The sequence below is a fragment of the Glycine max genome, chromosome 9 (assembly GCF_000004515.6).
Source record: "Glycine max cultivar Williams 82 chromosome 9, Glycine_max_v4.0, whole genome shotgun sequence".
Classification (NCBI taxonomy): domain Eukaryota; kingdom Viridiplantae; phylum Streptophyta; class Magnoliopsida; order Fabales; family Fabaceae; genus Glycine; species Glycine max.
In genome coordinates this window covers 11,759,915-11,776,322 of record NC_038245.2, presented here as the reverse complement: position 1 = coordinate 11,776,322, position 16,408 = coordinate 11,759,915, and the positions used below count along the sequence as shown (strand labels likewise).

At 36.2% G+C, this 16,408-nt stretch overlaps 2 protein-coding genes across 2 annotated transcripts; one reads left to right on the top strand and one right to left on the bottom strand.

The window, feature by feature from the left end:
* Positions 1-5,451: 5,451 nt before the first annotated feature.
* On the bottom strand, positions 5,452-7,890 carry LOC106794347 (uncharacterized). Its single transcript, XM_014761595.1, has 6 exons — positions 7,821-7,890; positions 7,181-7,319; positions 6,923-7,060; positions 6,490-6,687; positions 5,718-6,405; positions 5,452-5,643 (listed from the first exon to the last, which is right to left on the bottom strand). The coding sequence occupies exons 1-6, from the start codon at positions 7,888-7,890 to the stop codon at positions 5,452-5,454; spliced, it is 1,425 nt and encodes a 474-aa protein (XP_014617081.1).
* A 2,657-nt stretch (positions 7,891-10,547) lies between these two features.
* LOC102667154 (PLASMODESMATA CALLOSE-BINDING PROTEIN 2) lies at positions 10,548-13,870 on the top strand. Its single transcript, XM_006587060.4, has 4 exons — positions 10,548-10,989; positions 11,660-12,250; positions 13,234-13,273; positions 13,486-13,870. Exons 1-4 carry the CDS (start codon positions 10,932-10,934, stop codon positions 13,775-13,777), a joined length of 981 nt encoding a protein of 326 aa, XP_006587123.1. The 5' UTR covers positions 10,548-10,931; the 3' UTR covers positions 13,778-13,870.
* Positions 13,871-16,408: the final 2,538 nt, after the last annotated feature.

Below are 16,408 nucleotides of genomic sequence, written 5' to 3'. Positions count from 1 at the left end.
ATGAATGGATTGGTGGGGGTATTTAGGGGTGTTGCTAGGTGCACCCAGCAATTGAATGAACTTCCAAAAATACCCTTCATTTAAAAAATAAAAGTTAATATATTTAAAAAAAAAAAACATTTTCTTCTTCTTTCATTTTAAAAAACGTTTTCTTCCGCGCTTTCCTTCTTCTCCCGTGCACCCAGCAACCTCCCCGCAAGCTTCTTCTTTCGTGCTTTCGTTCTTCTCCTTCCAAAAAGGTTCGTCTTCTTCCTTCATCTTCTGTGTATCAGATAGCAAGCTTCTTCTTCCGCGCTTTGAAATTTGGTTCCCTTCTTCTCCTCCACAGGTATTGGCGTCCTCCATTGGCTAGCTTTGTTTGTTTCTTCCGCCATCCAGGTTAGTGTTCTAACCTCGTGTCTTCATTTGGAAGCGTTAATGGTCGTAGGATAGACGACATGAGTGATGTGTAGTGGTGTGTGGTGGCTGAGGTTGAAGACGAAGGTTCTTCCGCGAGAAGAACCTTCTTCTGCGCATGTGGAAGGGGAAGTTGGATATTGTAGCGGAAGAAGGGGTTCTTCCACGGGTTCCGGCGGAAGAAGGCGAAGAAGGCTCTTTCGCTGGATTCAGCAGAAGAAGGTTCCGCAGGCAACATTTCCTGGTCGCGGAAGAACTTGCGGAACCTTCTTCCGCATGCTACCTATCCTTCTCGCGGAAGAACATGCGAAACTTCTTCCGCGGACCATGTTTTGCTATTTTTTGGTTTTTTTTTTTCTTGAAAATTTTGTCTGAACCACCAATTTATTGATATTAGTAATTATTATTTTTAATTTATATGCTATTACAAAGTGTATATGGTATTTAACTTACACAAACTCCCTAATTTTGATGCATCACCTATTGTATTTTGCTTTCATTTGGTTAGGATGTCTAAATTGAATTGTTATTTGCTGTCATTTGATTAGGATGTCTAAATGACTGTATACACTGCATAAATTATGTGAATTAGTTAGGATTCTTTTTCCCTGATGAATGAGAGGGTTAAGAAAAAAAAAACAAGGTAAGTTAGGATACTAATATGCAACTATTAGACTACTGTTAGACTTGTAATTAAGAAAAAATATGAGACAAGAAAACAAAGTTCCTGTGTTACCCTGTTTCTAAATTTATTTTGATATTGAAAAGAAATTTGTCTAATCTAATCTAATAGCTTGCAACTTGTCAATTACAATGGGAATTATTTTGATATTGAAAACAAATTTGTCTAATCTAATACCTACGCAATCTAAGCAATGTTATAAACATGGCAATTCAAAGCTGATACCATATGACCGAATATTGAATGAACTTAAACTCCTCTGCCATCAATTTGCTGTTCTCCATCTCTTTTATGTAAATGCTTCCTCTTTTTTTTTTTCTTTTTTCTTTTTTTGTTAAAAGAGCAATTGATCATTCACTAAAAATGTATAACGGCACTTACACAAGCATAGTTGATGCTAATGAGAGTGCTACAATCAAGCACGCATGCACACTGAATGCTAACAAGATAGCAATCTTGAAAATACAAAACCAAAGAACAGAAACATATAAAATACACATTTCCCTGATCTAAAGAAACCTAGAATGTGCCATGAGCTTTTTTCTTTTCTTTGGAATTCCTTCTGAACATGCACGCGCTCCACAATATCATATAAATTAAGACAACTTAAATCCAATCTCTGATTGTTAGACCAATTGCAATATCGAACTCAAACTTCTTCATTGAAAACAATAAATGTGTTAGATAGAGATAAAACAGTGGGAATTTTTTTTAAGTGATCCTCTAGGCCATTTTCCCCCCCTTCGGATCTGCTCATGATTTGAACCACTCATCATTCATCTTGGGCTTTGTGTTGCTAATGAGAGAAGGGTAAGTGTTAATCCTGTTGGAGCTGTAAAAAGAATTTAAACATGATCCAAACAGAAACCAAAAATTCTGCCTATTATATTTCCCTTGGAAGTAAATCTTATAATGTTTGATTTGATTATTCCCTTGGAAGCAAACAATTTCATTATTCAATTTCAGCTTTTAGGAGAATTGTGTCTCCTAAATTCTTTGTCCTATTTTCAAAATACTAAACCAAAAAACAAAAAGCATGCCTTGATTCTACATGTCCCTCATAATGAAGCATAATGTCACAGATATCATAAATGAGAATGTCACACATATCATGAGAACATCATGTCCAAGAAACATTGAAAACTTAATTTGACCAAATTAGTAAGAAACATACAAAACATGTGTTTCAACAAATTTGTAATGACAAAGCTTTGTTACCAATTATTTGAATATTTAATTTGACCGAAAAAAATAAATGTTCTTCATGATTTCAGATCATGGTTAGAACACGAGGTTTAGGTCGTGCGTTAGGAGCTGGTAGAGGTAGAGGCATTAGTGAGGATGCGCATGAGGCTGATGTTTCTCTGCGTCGTAGACCTACTGCTTCAGGATGTAGGCAACGGGTTCGTCTACGTGAGGACGTCACAGAGAGACCTGAGGATGTGCCTCAGTCGCATGAGGATGTTCCTCATGTGTATGATGCCACCCCAGAGATGACAGGCGCCGTCGATGCTATTCAGACAGAGGGAGTGGCTACTGATGGGAGCTTGGGGTCACCTGCCGCAGATGAGGGTTTCCCCGGTGGACCACGCGACCCATCGATTTTGACCGATTTTGCTGTGCATGTCGCACACAGCATCTGGAGTGGACAGGTACGTAGTTTTTAATGTTGACTAATTACATAAAAATTATTTGTAGTTGGATTGTTTTTTATATACACATTATTATAAATTGTTATTCAATTTAGGAACAACCCGATCTGAAGTTGGTCTCCCACGGTAGAAAAGTAGATAAAATTGGGAGACCAGCGCCTGAGATCGAAGGGTTGATTGCTGGCACCGAATTGAGTCCACTGATCAGGTGTTCTATTATCACCACTGATTCTGGACTTATATCCGCCTTCATCGAGAGGTGGCATCGCAAGACTAGCACGTTCCACCTGCCAGTAGGCGAGTTGACGATCATGCTGGATGACGTGGCGTCACTCCTACACCTTCCCATCACTGGCGCGCTGCATACGTTCGAGCCGCTTGTTACTTCAGACGCGATTGGTCTACTGACGGAGCTTCTTGAGGTCAGTCATGAGGAGGTTACATTTGAGACCCGACAGGCTGGTGGGCCTCATGTCCGGTTGGGGTGGCTTTAGGACTTGTATGAGAGCCAGTGCAGGGCCAAACAATGGGTTGTAGCAGCCCGCACGTATCTGCTCCACTTGGTGGGTTGTACTCTTTTCGCCAACAAGAGTTCAACCCATGTACATGTCGTGCACTTGGAGGCTTTCAGGGACCTAGCCCAGGTAGGGGGATTCGCCTAGGGAGCGGCGACATTAGTCCACATGTACGAGCATCTGAACGACGCGTCGCAGGCCTCTACACGACAGTTGGGCGGTTATATTACACTTCTCCAGGTACGTATTATCACTGATAATTTAAATTGAAATAGCATTGAATCTCTTTTTTTTTTATTGATGTTGACTATGTGTTTGTAGTGCTGGATATACGAGCACTTTCCTACAGTGCATACATCCGTCGTTCATGATGCTTATGATGAGGGGAGCCCACGGGCCTGCAGGTGGCTTACGAGTAAGGCTCATATGATGAGGATCAAGGGAGCCTTGTATCGGAGACGTTTGGATGCCCTGATTGTGACTTATGTGTGCTGGATGCCCTATGTGAGTACCGGGGAGTCAGGGCCTTTGACTTGATATTGTCATACACCGGCCAACTTAGATGGGGTCAGACTGTGGTGTACGTTCGACCTGAGCGGGTTCTTCGACAGTTTGGCTACCTTCAGACGGTCCCTCCACCGCCGATTTGTGATTCTTTGACGGGTGATGATATAGATGACCGGTGGCTGCATTTTTCAGACCATTTGGTGCCTTCAGGGGAGCTCTGTGTAGTTCCTGGACAGGTGGTGCTAGACTACATGGAGTGGTTTTTTCGGATATCGCACCCATTCGTCACGCAGACCGAGGATACTGCTGCGTCGAGACATCCGCCTCCCCCTCATCATGAGGAGCCACCCATCCCCGAGGTTTCAGTCGCGACCGATCTCCCTACCCATTCAGTGGTAAGCATAACTTCTGTAGTTTTTCATAATTTAAATTTTTTAAAAATGTGACACTGACTTTGTTATTTTGACTGTGACAGGTTCACTGCGAAGGATGTCAGGGGATGGCTCAGGATTTAGGAGCGATTGTTGAGGATTTGGAGCGGGTCAACAACCTCAGGATGGTCATTGAGGGCATTGACTTACATGACATCATGACTCGTTGTCTGAGCTAGAGGTGACGCCGCAAATGGAAGTCTTAGGCCGCGCCAGAGACGCCGCATAGATTAGGATTTATATTTTTATTGTACTTAAATTATTAATTTTTGTATTTATTTATGTATGTCATAAAACACATTTACTTACATCATTTATGATTTATGTTTGTCTCTCTATAAATATATGGTTTGAAATTTAAATATAAACCACACACATGAGTCACATTTATAATGGTATTTGAATATATAAAATAAAGAAGATAAAATAATTTAACAAGGAGATAATATTAGGAAAAGAAAAAAAATTGTCATGTTGAAAATAATGTTATTCCATTCATTCAAATATGGAAATAAAAAATAAAAATTATGACATGACAATTTTATTAAAGAAAAAAATATGTAAAATAAACTTATTGTCCTGTTGGAAAAAATATGTTAAAGTAATACAATGTTATGGTCACTAAGAAACTTTAACCATATATATACGTACAATAAAGAATAAAAAAAAATGGTTTTGGGCCTTTTAGAAACATGCCTAAATACCCCTGTTCGGGCTTTTTTTAAAATTATGTGGGAGCCGCTTGAGACTATCCAGGGCCACTATTTGACATGTTTGCACGTCAAGGAACCCAAAAAAAATAAAAGCAGTGCCCCGTTCCATCAAATCGCACCTCAAACCGAGGCACCAAAAATAAAAAAAAGTTGGTTTTCGACCTATTAGAAACATATAACTAGCATTCAGTTCAACACAAATATAACAATTTGACACACTAACACTTGTTCACGGAACAATTCATTAATTACATGAACATAAATCCAATGTAAATATAGATACATAAATATTACAAGTTTAGTGTCCGCTTAGGTCTACATGCGTTGTATTAATTGTCATTAGGCTTAAGTATTGCTGCATTCTACCTACATATGCAGTTGGCCATTGTTTTGTCTCCGGATACGCATTGCTTGACCACAACAACGCCATAGGCGGTAAGGGACAACGATCTTTCAGATAAACCTGTTGTAAGTGAAATTACAATAATAAGTTAAACAAACAAACCAACTCATTCAATAATTGAAATTATTTGAGCAAACGAATTTTCAATGGACCTAAACAAAATGACTGTCAAACACATGACTGACGTATATTATGCGGTGCGCAGCAGAATCGGCTGGTGGTCGACTTCTGAGAGGAAAAAATGTGAAGCTCTGTTGTCGTGACAACGATACAAGGATTACATTATATCTTGACGCAATTACATATCCCATATCCATTATATCCATCCATTTGTCCATACTAACCTAAATCACATAACAAATACATGTGTCAGTCATGTAAACATTACTTATGTAAATAAAAAGCATAAAACACATACCTTGGATAACCCATCCACGTGTAGGGACAACCTCAGCTGTTCATATCTCTCCGTGCCACCTAAGATCTTTATGTAGTCTTGCGACCATTTGCCAATTTCTTTAATCAATTTGTTACGCATCATGGCCCAACACTCTTCTCCCATACGTAACAAAGCGAAAACTGACCGATATCCACAACTACCATCTGTTTTCACATCAACAACATCCTCAATGAAACCATGCATAAATGGCGAAAATTGATCCAACATGGGGATCATCCTTGCTGGCTTCGGTGGTTCAAAAGATGATGCATTGGGTCTGACTGAGGTGTTGCTGTTTTGAACCGAATGATAAGCATCAACATACTCCCAATAAGATGGATCACGCTTTGTCGATCTTTCGCTTCTTTTCATTACCTTTTTTGGGGCACCTTTCGTCTTAACCTTTGTTGGAGGAGGGCACATAGAGGTCTCATCGAGAAATGCGAATTCTCGGAGTTTACTCTTGAAAGTAACTTTCCCGCAAACATCAAGTTCCTCAAATCTTTTATGTATTCTATCAATCTCTTCCTTGATGCTCACTTTGGCCTCACATAGCCCCTGGTCTGAAAAATTAAGTCTGCTCCAGTACATATGGACTGCATCCAGTGGGATGCTGCCACCATCATACCTTTGTAGCTCGCATGCACAAGGAAGACCTAGCGTGGTTCTCAAGACACACCCACAAGAAGACAGATTGTCTTTCAAATGACGTATGCGCTCAAACTCAACCAAAATTTAATTTAAAGCGTACCTTGACACCATTCCCAGAAGCCTCTTGTATAAGGTTTTCTTAAAAACATGACCAACGACATGCGTACTTATTTCGAATGATGCTCTAATTTCAGTGTGCTGCAGCGTCATCATGTTGTTCATTGCATCCCAAACACTATAGAGGTCTGCAACGCTATTCTGTAATATCCTTTTCAAAGACCAATGAACAGATTCAACCCTACATTTAAAACACACAACAGAGAAGACAAATTAATAACAATAATGTTCCAAACAATCATTAAAAGAAACTTGACTAAAATAATAAAACATTTAAATACCTATTTGTTGTTGTGTTGTCTAGGTGCATCACCTTATTCGTCCAGGCCAAGATAAATGTCTCCTTGTGTGGGACAATCTATGTCTCACATATATAGTCAATGAACATTGGCCACAGGGAACACGCTACTTGAAACCTTTGAAGGTGCTCAAGGAACTCCTGTTCCAAAGGACAATCTACCAGGTTACCCCAGCTATCCATTACATAGTCCAAGGTATTCTTCTGACCAATTAGTGATTTACACTTTGCCTTCACATTCTTGTCTATGTGAAACCTGCACAACAAATTCGTACACTCCAGAAACACAACTTTCACAGCATTCATCAGGGCTAGGTCTCTGTTTGTGACAATAACAACAGGAAGACAATCGTATCTTAAAAAAAGGCCTCAAAACCGTTCCAATGCCCATACAAGATTGTCCACGCGCTCACCCTCCAGATATGCAAACCCAGTAGAGAAAGTCATCCCGGTTGGTGTCACCCCCACAATGTCAAGCAATGTGAACCTGTACCTATTTGTTTTGTAGGTACTGTCTATAAAAAAAACAAGATGACATGCGTTACATAACTTAACTGCATCTGGGTGACACTAAAACAAATCACGCACCACATCTTCATCCTTCAATCTATGCCAATGAATGTATTGGTCACGTTCAAGGAGCCTCATTAGGTGTTGCATTTCAGTGTCATCTCCTCTGATTGAAGAACGATATGCACTTCTTGCATTGTAGATTTGTTTGATTGTGGTGCAACTGCTGCTGTTGTGCTCCTTCAACGTTAGTAGGATGTTTCTTGGTTTCACATTCGACTTCGTCATATCAGCAATGATATTCTTCTCATCATCTGTCAATCTCCCAGCATATGGATGTCCAACTAAGGTCTTCTCCAATTCATAGTTGTGAATCCCACATATCAGCTTCACCGTTCAACCTTCACCTCCATGCACTGATTTTTCACGAATCTTAAAGGGATAACCACATTTTCTAGTACCTGTGTCTCTTCTAACAAATTCTTTATTCCTACCCTTGTACTTACCGCTCCTTTCATACCCAATTAACACAAATGAAGTTCTTCCTCTACTACCAGTATATGTATCAGACCTCATAATTACTGCAACAAAACCATTTTCATGGACAACCGTTTAAGCCCACTTCAAAACATCTTCTCGGGTTACAAAGACCTAGGACACAACCACGAAATATTAATTTTTACACAAATCATACATTAGACCAAACATTAAAACTAATCGACATGATTACCTGAGAACTATTAAAAATATCTGAACAATCAACATGTGCTTCATTCACACCACAATCTTCTTCATCTTGAAAATCCATATCGACTTCTTCGAACATCGCATTGTAATATGCCCATTGATCTTCGCCCATCTTAATTCAAACTATAACTATCACCTGATTCAACATTCAACTAAATAATTTGAACAATATAGCAACCCAAAAAAATTTACAAACTATGAATATCAAACTAATTCAACATTTGACAACCTCACACAAATATACATAACCAAATTCAACTTTTAATTACATAATTTCAAAATTAGAACCTACAAAGCTCATTTAACCAAAAAATACTTCAACCTAGGCAAAAAAAATCAACACTTCAACCAACAAATATATTTTTATGTTTCACATAAATTACAAATAGAATTAACCAAAATAACATTCAAAATAATCTTAAAACTAAAAAATCATAAAACGAATTACTCCACGGAAGAAGCTTTCTTCCACTGTTGATATCACAACTGCGGAAGACAGCTTCTTCCGTGAGTGCTCGTGGAAAATGTCTTTCGTGAGTCTCCACGGAAGAAGTTGTCTTCTGCAGTTGTAATGTCAACAGCTGAAGAATGCAAATTTCTTGGGTCGAATTTGAAACGCTTACAGCATTCTACTACCAAAAATAAACAATCAACCACAAAAAAGCAGCTATGTACCTTAGTTGACAAATATCACACCAAAGCAGAGCACAAGCACAACCAGCACGGACAAAAATCGCACAGCACAAGCACCAGAATGGAGAAAACGCAGGAGAGAAAGCAGAAAGGAAGCATGAAATAAAAAAAATAGCTTTTTATAAAAGAAAAACGTACAGGGGCATTTTTGGGTTTTTTAAAAATTGTTGGGTGCACCAGCAATGTTGCTAGGCGCCCCTAGCAATTGCCGGTATTTAGGTTTAATGGATTTAAGAATGGCTAAAAATTGATGTACCTCCATAATTATTTCTTGCACCTCCAATTATTACTTCATGCACCTCATTACATTTCAAAAAAGTCCAATCAAGAATATAATTTTACATTCTAGATTGAACTTTTCAAAATGTATTGGGATGCAAAAAACAACAACTTTTAAGAAGTGTAGAACCCAATTAGTATAATAGGAATGCCAAATTTGTTGTATTTCAGAATCTAAATTGAGTAATTCAAAATACATTAATTTTTTAGATTACTCAATCTGTAGTACTTACAAATGTATTTTGGATTGAGTAATCTGAAACACAAATATATTTCAGATTACTCAAACTTAAATTATGAAACCATAACTTTGAATCCTAAATTTGAAGGGAGAGGTGGTTGTGCTAGTGACATAAAGGTGCGAGGGAAGCATTAGTTGAAGCCACGAGAAGGTGCAATGTGGTGAAGAGGAAGATGGAGAGAAGAAGTGAGTGAGCAAGGAAAAAAGGGTAAGATTGGGACATAAAAAATTTGGGTTGCACCAAACAATAAAGGGATGCACCAAACAAAAAGGGGTGCATAAAGCAATTGCCTTGATTGTGGTTACAGAACAATTTTCAACTTTCATGGCTCTGGTCTTCAGAAAAAATTTACAAGCCTTTAGCTCACCTAAAAAATACAGTAGAAAAAAAGTTAAAATATATTTTTTATTCTTAATAAATATTCAACTTTGTGTTTATTTCATAATAGTTTTTTTCTTTGTGTTAAGTCCCTAATAAAACCAATTTTATTATAGTCATTGATAAATTAATAAATTTTATTTTTTTATTAGTCCCTAATAAATTTTGTTCATTTTGTATTAGTTCTTTTGAAAGGGATTAATAACAAATGAAGATAATTTATTAGGAATCCAAAATAAAATTTGCTAGTTTATTATAACTAAAAGAAAATATCAAAGATAAAAATAAAATTCGTTAATTTATCATACATAAAAAAAACATATTTTAGAAAGAAAAAAAAGACTCACCTAATAAATAAATAAATTTATGTGCGCCATTTTGCTAATCTTAAAATCTCTTGGTTGTTTCATATATCCAACTAATTGGTAACAACTAAATACGGAACAAAATACAACATTCTTCTCTTCTATTTTTCACTTTCCTAGTTTAGAAGTGAAAACAACTAAATACAAGATCCCAGACATCTAAAAGTTGAAAAAATCTGAAATATCTATATTCGATTGCCATCCTAGGACACTCAATATTCTTATCCGCGAGATCTTTACTTAAAAAAAGGAAGCAAGAATGCATGAGATAATAACATTAAAGCATGGGACAAGGTAGCATAAGAATGACATTCAACTCAAGTTCTTGTCAGAGAAGGAGTAATGGCCCAAATAGACAATTCTCAAGAAATGAAATCGTGATTCTTAAGTATTCCACATAACTTAAATTTATTCAAACAAAAAGAAAACGGTTTTGTGCTGAGACAGAATTCTTCGTTACTACCCTAAAAGGCACGAAGTACAAAACTATAGTGTATCAGCTTTAACTTTTGGTTCAGTCCCATATACAGTGGCCAAAAAAAAGCACAAAAGAGCATGACATTGTAGTTTGTACTACAAATATCACCATCCAATTAAAGTATATATATATTTCAGCTCCCATGTGTCAGATTAATACTAGATCTCCCTTTTGCCTTTTACCCGTCATTCTCCTTTTTTACTCTTGCTTGCTAATTTCAAATATCCAATGCCTCATTTCCCAAGTTTTCTTATATTCTTCCTTCTCTCTTTGATCCAAGAAAGCAATGATTCCCAAGCTATTATTATATATATACAAAAGATGGGGGCTAAAAGAAAAAGTTCTACCTCATAGATCTGCACCTCTTAAGCATTGCTCATCCTAACCCCCAGAAAGAAAAATCAGAATCAAGACAGTACAAGACAACCTTCAGATATGGGAGTTAGAAGTTGGCCCCTTGTGTTGTTCTCCTTGTGTCTATTCTGCAATTCAGGTAACTTAATTTTTTGTTGGAACTTTGGCCATTAACCCAAAACATGGATACATATGTGTTTGCATTTAATATATATTCCTAGTCATGTATTGCTAGGCATAACATAGTTGCAAAGCCTTAGAAGCTGACCATAAATATAGTAGCAATGTTTAATGTTTAATTAGAAAAATACAATTTTCAAGCCATGAAAAGCTGTAGACAGAATTCATCAATAGCCAAAATGGTTAAAGTTAATCTTCAGGAATTAATCAAGATTTTTTCCGTTCAACAATCATAGCCATATGTACTTTTAAGGTACAATAGCTATGAATTTGAGAAGGTTGAATTTGTATGAACATAACTTATGCTAGCTACCAGTTTGGTCACTTGAGTAAATCTCGAATTTGACTCTTGCAAATGCAAAAAATAGACATGAAGAGTGTTTTCCGTCTTAAACCAGTTCAGTAGGCTCGAATTGTAATGCGAATCTAAACAAAACATAAAAACTTATGGTAGCTGTGGGAAGGCATATATAGGTACATTACATGGCTAATGAAACATGCTCTGCTACCTTGGGAGCAATCACAGAAACACTTATGAGTTAAATTATTCAGGTTTACTAGTTCAATTTCAGCTATTACTTTTCATTTGTCCCGCTGAAGAGTTGAAAGATCCTTGGTTTCTTTTGCAGGCCTAAGTATAGCCACAACATTCAGAGAAGAAGAGCACCAAGAAATCTCATATGAATTTGGTACCAAGTTGGATGCAGTTCCTGTAGTAAACCCTACAACTCCAGGCACAGCAAATTCATTTCCTACACTAAATCCAACAACAACTCCTCAAGCACCTGGCTCAACAGGACAAACCACACCCACAACCCCATACATGACCCCTATAAACCCTTACACAAACCCCACAACACCAAAAACAAGCCCTACAAACCCATACTCAAACCCTACAACTCCAACTATGGCTCCACCTAGCCCAACTACTACTACTACTACTCCGACAACCCCAACCACTCCGACTACTACTGCATCATCAGGTGGTCAATGGTGTATTGCAAGCCAATCAGCTGCAGAGAACACTCTAAAGGTGGCTCTTGACTATGCTTGTGGCTATGGTGCTGACTGTTCTGCAATTCAACCTGGAGCAAGTTGTTACAACCCAAATACTTTGAAAGACCATGCTTCTTATGCATTCAATGACTACTACCAGAAGAATCCGGCTCCTACAAGCTGTGCGTTCGGAGGAACTGCCACACTTACAAACAAGGATCCTAGTAAGAATTTTCATCAAACAATAAAGTCTCAGTACATCCTCATGATCATTGAACACAATTGAAAAACTTGTAATTAACATTTTTGTGTCTTAAATTAGACAAGTGAAACTTTGCATTCAATGTCTTCAAAGCTACAACATATGGATAGTCCAGAAATTTTGCATTCTCATGTTTCTATATCAAATATACCTTTTCATGCTAGCAGTCTCATAATTTTCCATGACAGAATAACTAATTTGATGCTTCTTCTAATTCAAAGCTTTTTATTTACAAATGTATAGCTATTATTTTAAGTAGTTTATACTATATATATTACCTTGCCAATATCTAAGACAAAAATTAGTGTATCCCTCCTAGTCAGGAACTAATACTTGCATGAGTGCAAGTGTGCCACATAGCATCAAGGAATCTCTTGAGATCATTTCATAGAATTTTACGGGTTAAATTTAGTGTCCCGTCATGTAATTTGACCTGATTTCAATGTGCTTCTTTGTGGTTTGAAATTGTTCCTTTCCCCTTTGAGGTTCGTTCTGTTATCATATAGCCAAACTAAATTTTTTCTGTCCACTCTAAACAGAAATGACATGATGACACATTGAAATAAGGTCAAACCACAAAGTAGAAAACTGATAGATCCTAGTAGTATCCACACAAGAATTAATGGGAAAAGTAGAGAGCAATGTTCTAATCACAGCAACAGAAGCAAGATTGCTACTTAGAGTCTCATATATCTTTCAGTAGCTTACCAAGGTCTTTCATTGAATCCCTTTGTCAATAACTGATTAATAATCTGAAAAGCTCAACTCTCCATACTTAGCATACTCACTCTACCAAATTAATTCATACCCGTGTCATAATTCATGAATCCAGGGATTATGGACTTCATTCCCTTATTTCAGTTTGTTTGGAATTATATTTATACTCTCACAAAATCCTAATATGTTATGTCTGTTATTAACACGCACTTCTCTACATCATTTCAGGTAATGGGAACTGCCGCTATACATCATCCAAAACACCAAGGTGAGAATTTCTTACAACTATATCTTATTCACCCTATCATGAATAAAACATGATATGTAACCTTATACACTCTAAATTTTGTCAAGGGGTCTAACTCAGTTGGTTGAGTAAGAGTGCATGAGTTGTTGTAAACCACCTAATACTATCTTTGATTCCCACATATAAAAAAAAATATACAGTCTAAATTTCTAATATATGTATTGTTCATGCAGCATGAGTCCACCAACACCAACTTATGTAAGCCCCCCAAATCCACCAAGCACAATGACCCCAACTACACCAACTACCATGACCCCATCTGCACCAAGCACTATGACACCAACTACACCAGGGATCATGACCCCAACTGCACCAGGCATGACAACAATTCCTGGTGGAGCATCAGTCTATGGCACTGGACCAGCAGGAAGCCCCAACACAGCAACATCTGCTTCACATTCTGAAGTGCTTCTACTCACCTTATTCGGCTTGTGGGCTTCAATTCGTGTAGAAATTTACATCTAGATGATGAACAAGGGACACTCATTCAGTCATTCTTTATGTGTGATACACTAGAATTCCCTTAATTCTTCAGCCGCTTTTGCAAGACTACACAAGGAAGCAGAGTCAACATGACATATTTGTCATATGAATTCTCTCCCCCATTAAAATTAGTATACGACCTTGCATAAATGTATCCCCCTTAGTAGATCATAAAGCATGAGCAAAATGATAGAGCCAAAACGATTTATAGGTTCTTGTAGACAGGTTATTTACAGTATTAGCAGAGAATAATGAATTATTAGATTATCTACTTCCATTAATAACTTCTCTTCCACAGATAATTCATGAAACTAATATCAGCTATACTCGGAAGGCTGCTTCAGATGAATCTATCTTCTCCAATTTGGCTATGTCAGTTAGTAACATGGCTATATGAATAATATAGTTGTGGCTTAAAACTTTGGTCCCCTATTTTAGTCCCCCTTGAAAAACAATTACATTTGGTCTCCTATTTTAGAAACTTCACAATTTTAATTAATTAAATAACTTTTTAGTGGTTTTCACCAAGAATTAAACTCGGGTAGCATCAGAATGATCTAGCTTTAGCTTCATCACATCAACTATCTAACTTTAACTTCATCACATCAACTACACGTATCCAATCATTTAGTTTCGTTTGAGAAAATGTTAGATTGTTTTTTGTCCCAAAAATGATCCGGCACTGCTGCTGCTGTTGGTTAATTCTTCCTTTTAGAATGAAGATGAAAACAACTTCCAAGGTGTAACAGAATATGCAAACAATTTTATGGGTTGCTATATAGTCTAACAGAAGTAATTCCAGCAAAGTATTATATCTTGCTATTTCTGCACTAAAAGAGCAAGGGTTGAAGATATTTTGAGATCCAAACGAAATATGCACAAATTCCTGCAAGTACTACTGAATCCTAACGAAAGGGTAGATACTAGTAACTGTATATACTCGTAGAAAGCAACAACCATGGCTTATTTTGTGGAATCAGGTAACAATCATAACAATAACTCTGCGTATTTCAATTTCAATAGCATCTGACCACTCCTTTATATGTACGGGTTAGCTTGAGTCATAAGTCACAACACAACCCTCCTGTATATCTATAACTATATATAAGTTTATCGTCTATGATTATATATCAACGAAATAAAATATTTTGGTGTATACATTTTTATGTTTATTTTATTCTTATAATTACATTCATAAATTATTATTTTATCCTTATAACTACCTTTATAAACTATCCATCAACTTCTATTATCTTTCTTTTGTTTAAAAATAACATGTAGACACAGAGTGTCTGTTTTCCCCTGGTATAAATAAAAATAAATATCTTAGATGAGAATGTTTCTAGCCATGTCATTATTTAACCAAAATGTTTTGGACATTTTTCATAATTCTTTTGAGTTTAATTTCTTACACAAACAATCATTCACAAAATGTCATATCTTTAAAAAGTATTATTTATGTTATGTGTTAGGATAAGACTTGAACTTTTTAAAAATGTAACATTTTATGATGGAATGACTGACTAATAAAATAAAAAACTTTACACTAGTGTAGAACAATTAAACTCATTTTTTATTTTATTTTTTCAATCTATTACTTTTAATATATTTATTTCTAAATTGAATTTCAGTATTTTTTTAAAAAATTTATAACAATAATTAAAACTAACATTGTATCACAATATAATTGTTTTTTATAAATTAAAAATATAATTTAAATAATTAAAAATGTTTCTTTATTATAAATTTTAATTATATAAACTAAAAATTTATTTTATTAAATACTAATTATATACCAAATTTTCATCACCGATACCAATTGTAACTCGAAGTCTTTGAATTTATTCAAATTTCCCCCATAATTGTAGAAGACTATAAGCATTACTCTTATATTTTTCAAGAAGAATTGAAGATTTATAACTTATATCTCTATGTTTTGATGATTCTCCTCTCCCTTGTCGCCTTTCCATAGTTGGTTTCCATGTATTTATTCCATTGTAATAAGTTTGAACATTGAGAGTCCTTGGGTGGTCAAAAAGGTAGTTTATTATCTTAGTTTTTATATGTTGTTTGTACGAATACATGAATTCTAGGCTAGGGATATTTCCCATACTTAAAACTTTTTTTTAAGAAGTCAAAATTTGGTATTTTTCATTTTCTGAGGCAAGTATTTAAATACCCGATGGAAGTACTCGAACACTTGGTCAACGGAGAGCAAATGTTGGATTTCTGAGACAAGTATTTGAATACTTGTTGGAATATTTGAATACTCTAAATGAACGTATTCGAATACTTCTAGCCCAAAATCAAAAATATAAATTCATTTGTTGGCTTCGAAGTTTGACATGAAAAACATTGTATAAGTTTTTCAAAATTGGGGAAATCTCTAACTTAGTAAATTCTCTCTGCTCTCCATTGAAGTTCTTCAATAATTGATTGAAGGTTGACTAACTAAGGCTTATGAGTAGTTGATCTTTTGAGAAGAAGTTTGCAAGATTGGAAGTCTTGGGATAGGGTTTCTAGCACTCGTGGATGAGGAATCCCATGAGCTTTGGAATTTGATTTTTGGGTGAGGGATTCCAAAAGGTTGTAACAAGTGAGGTATCTTGTATA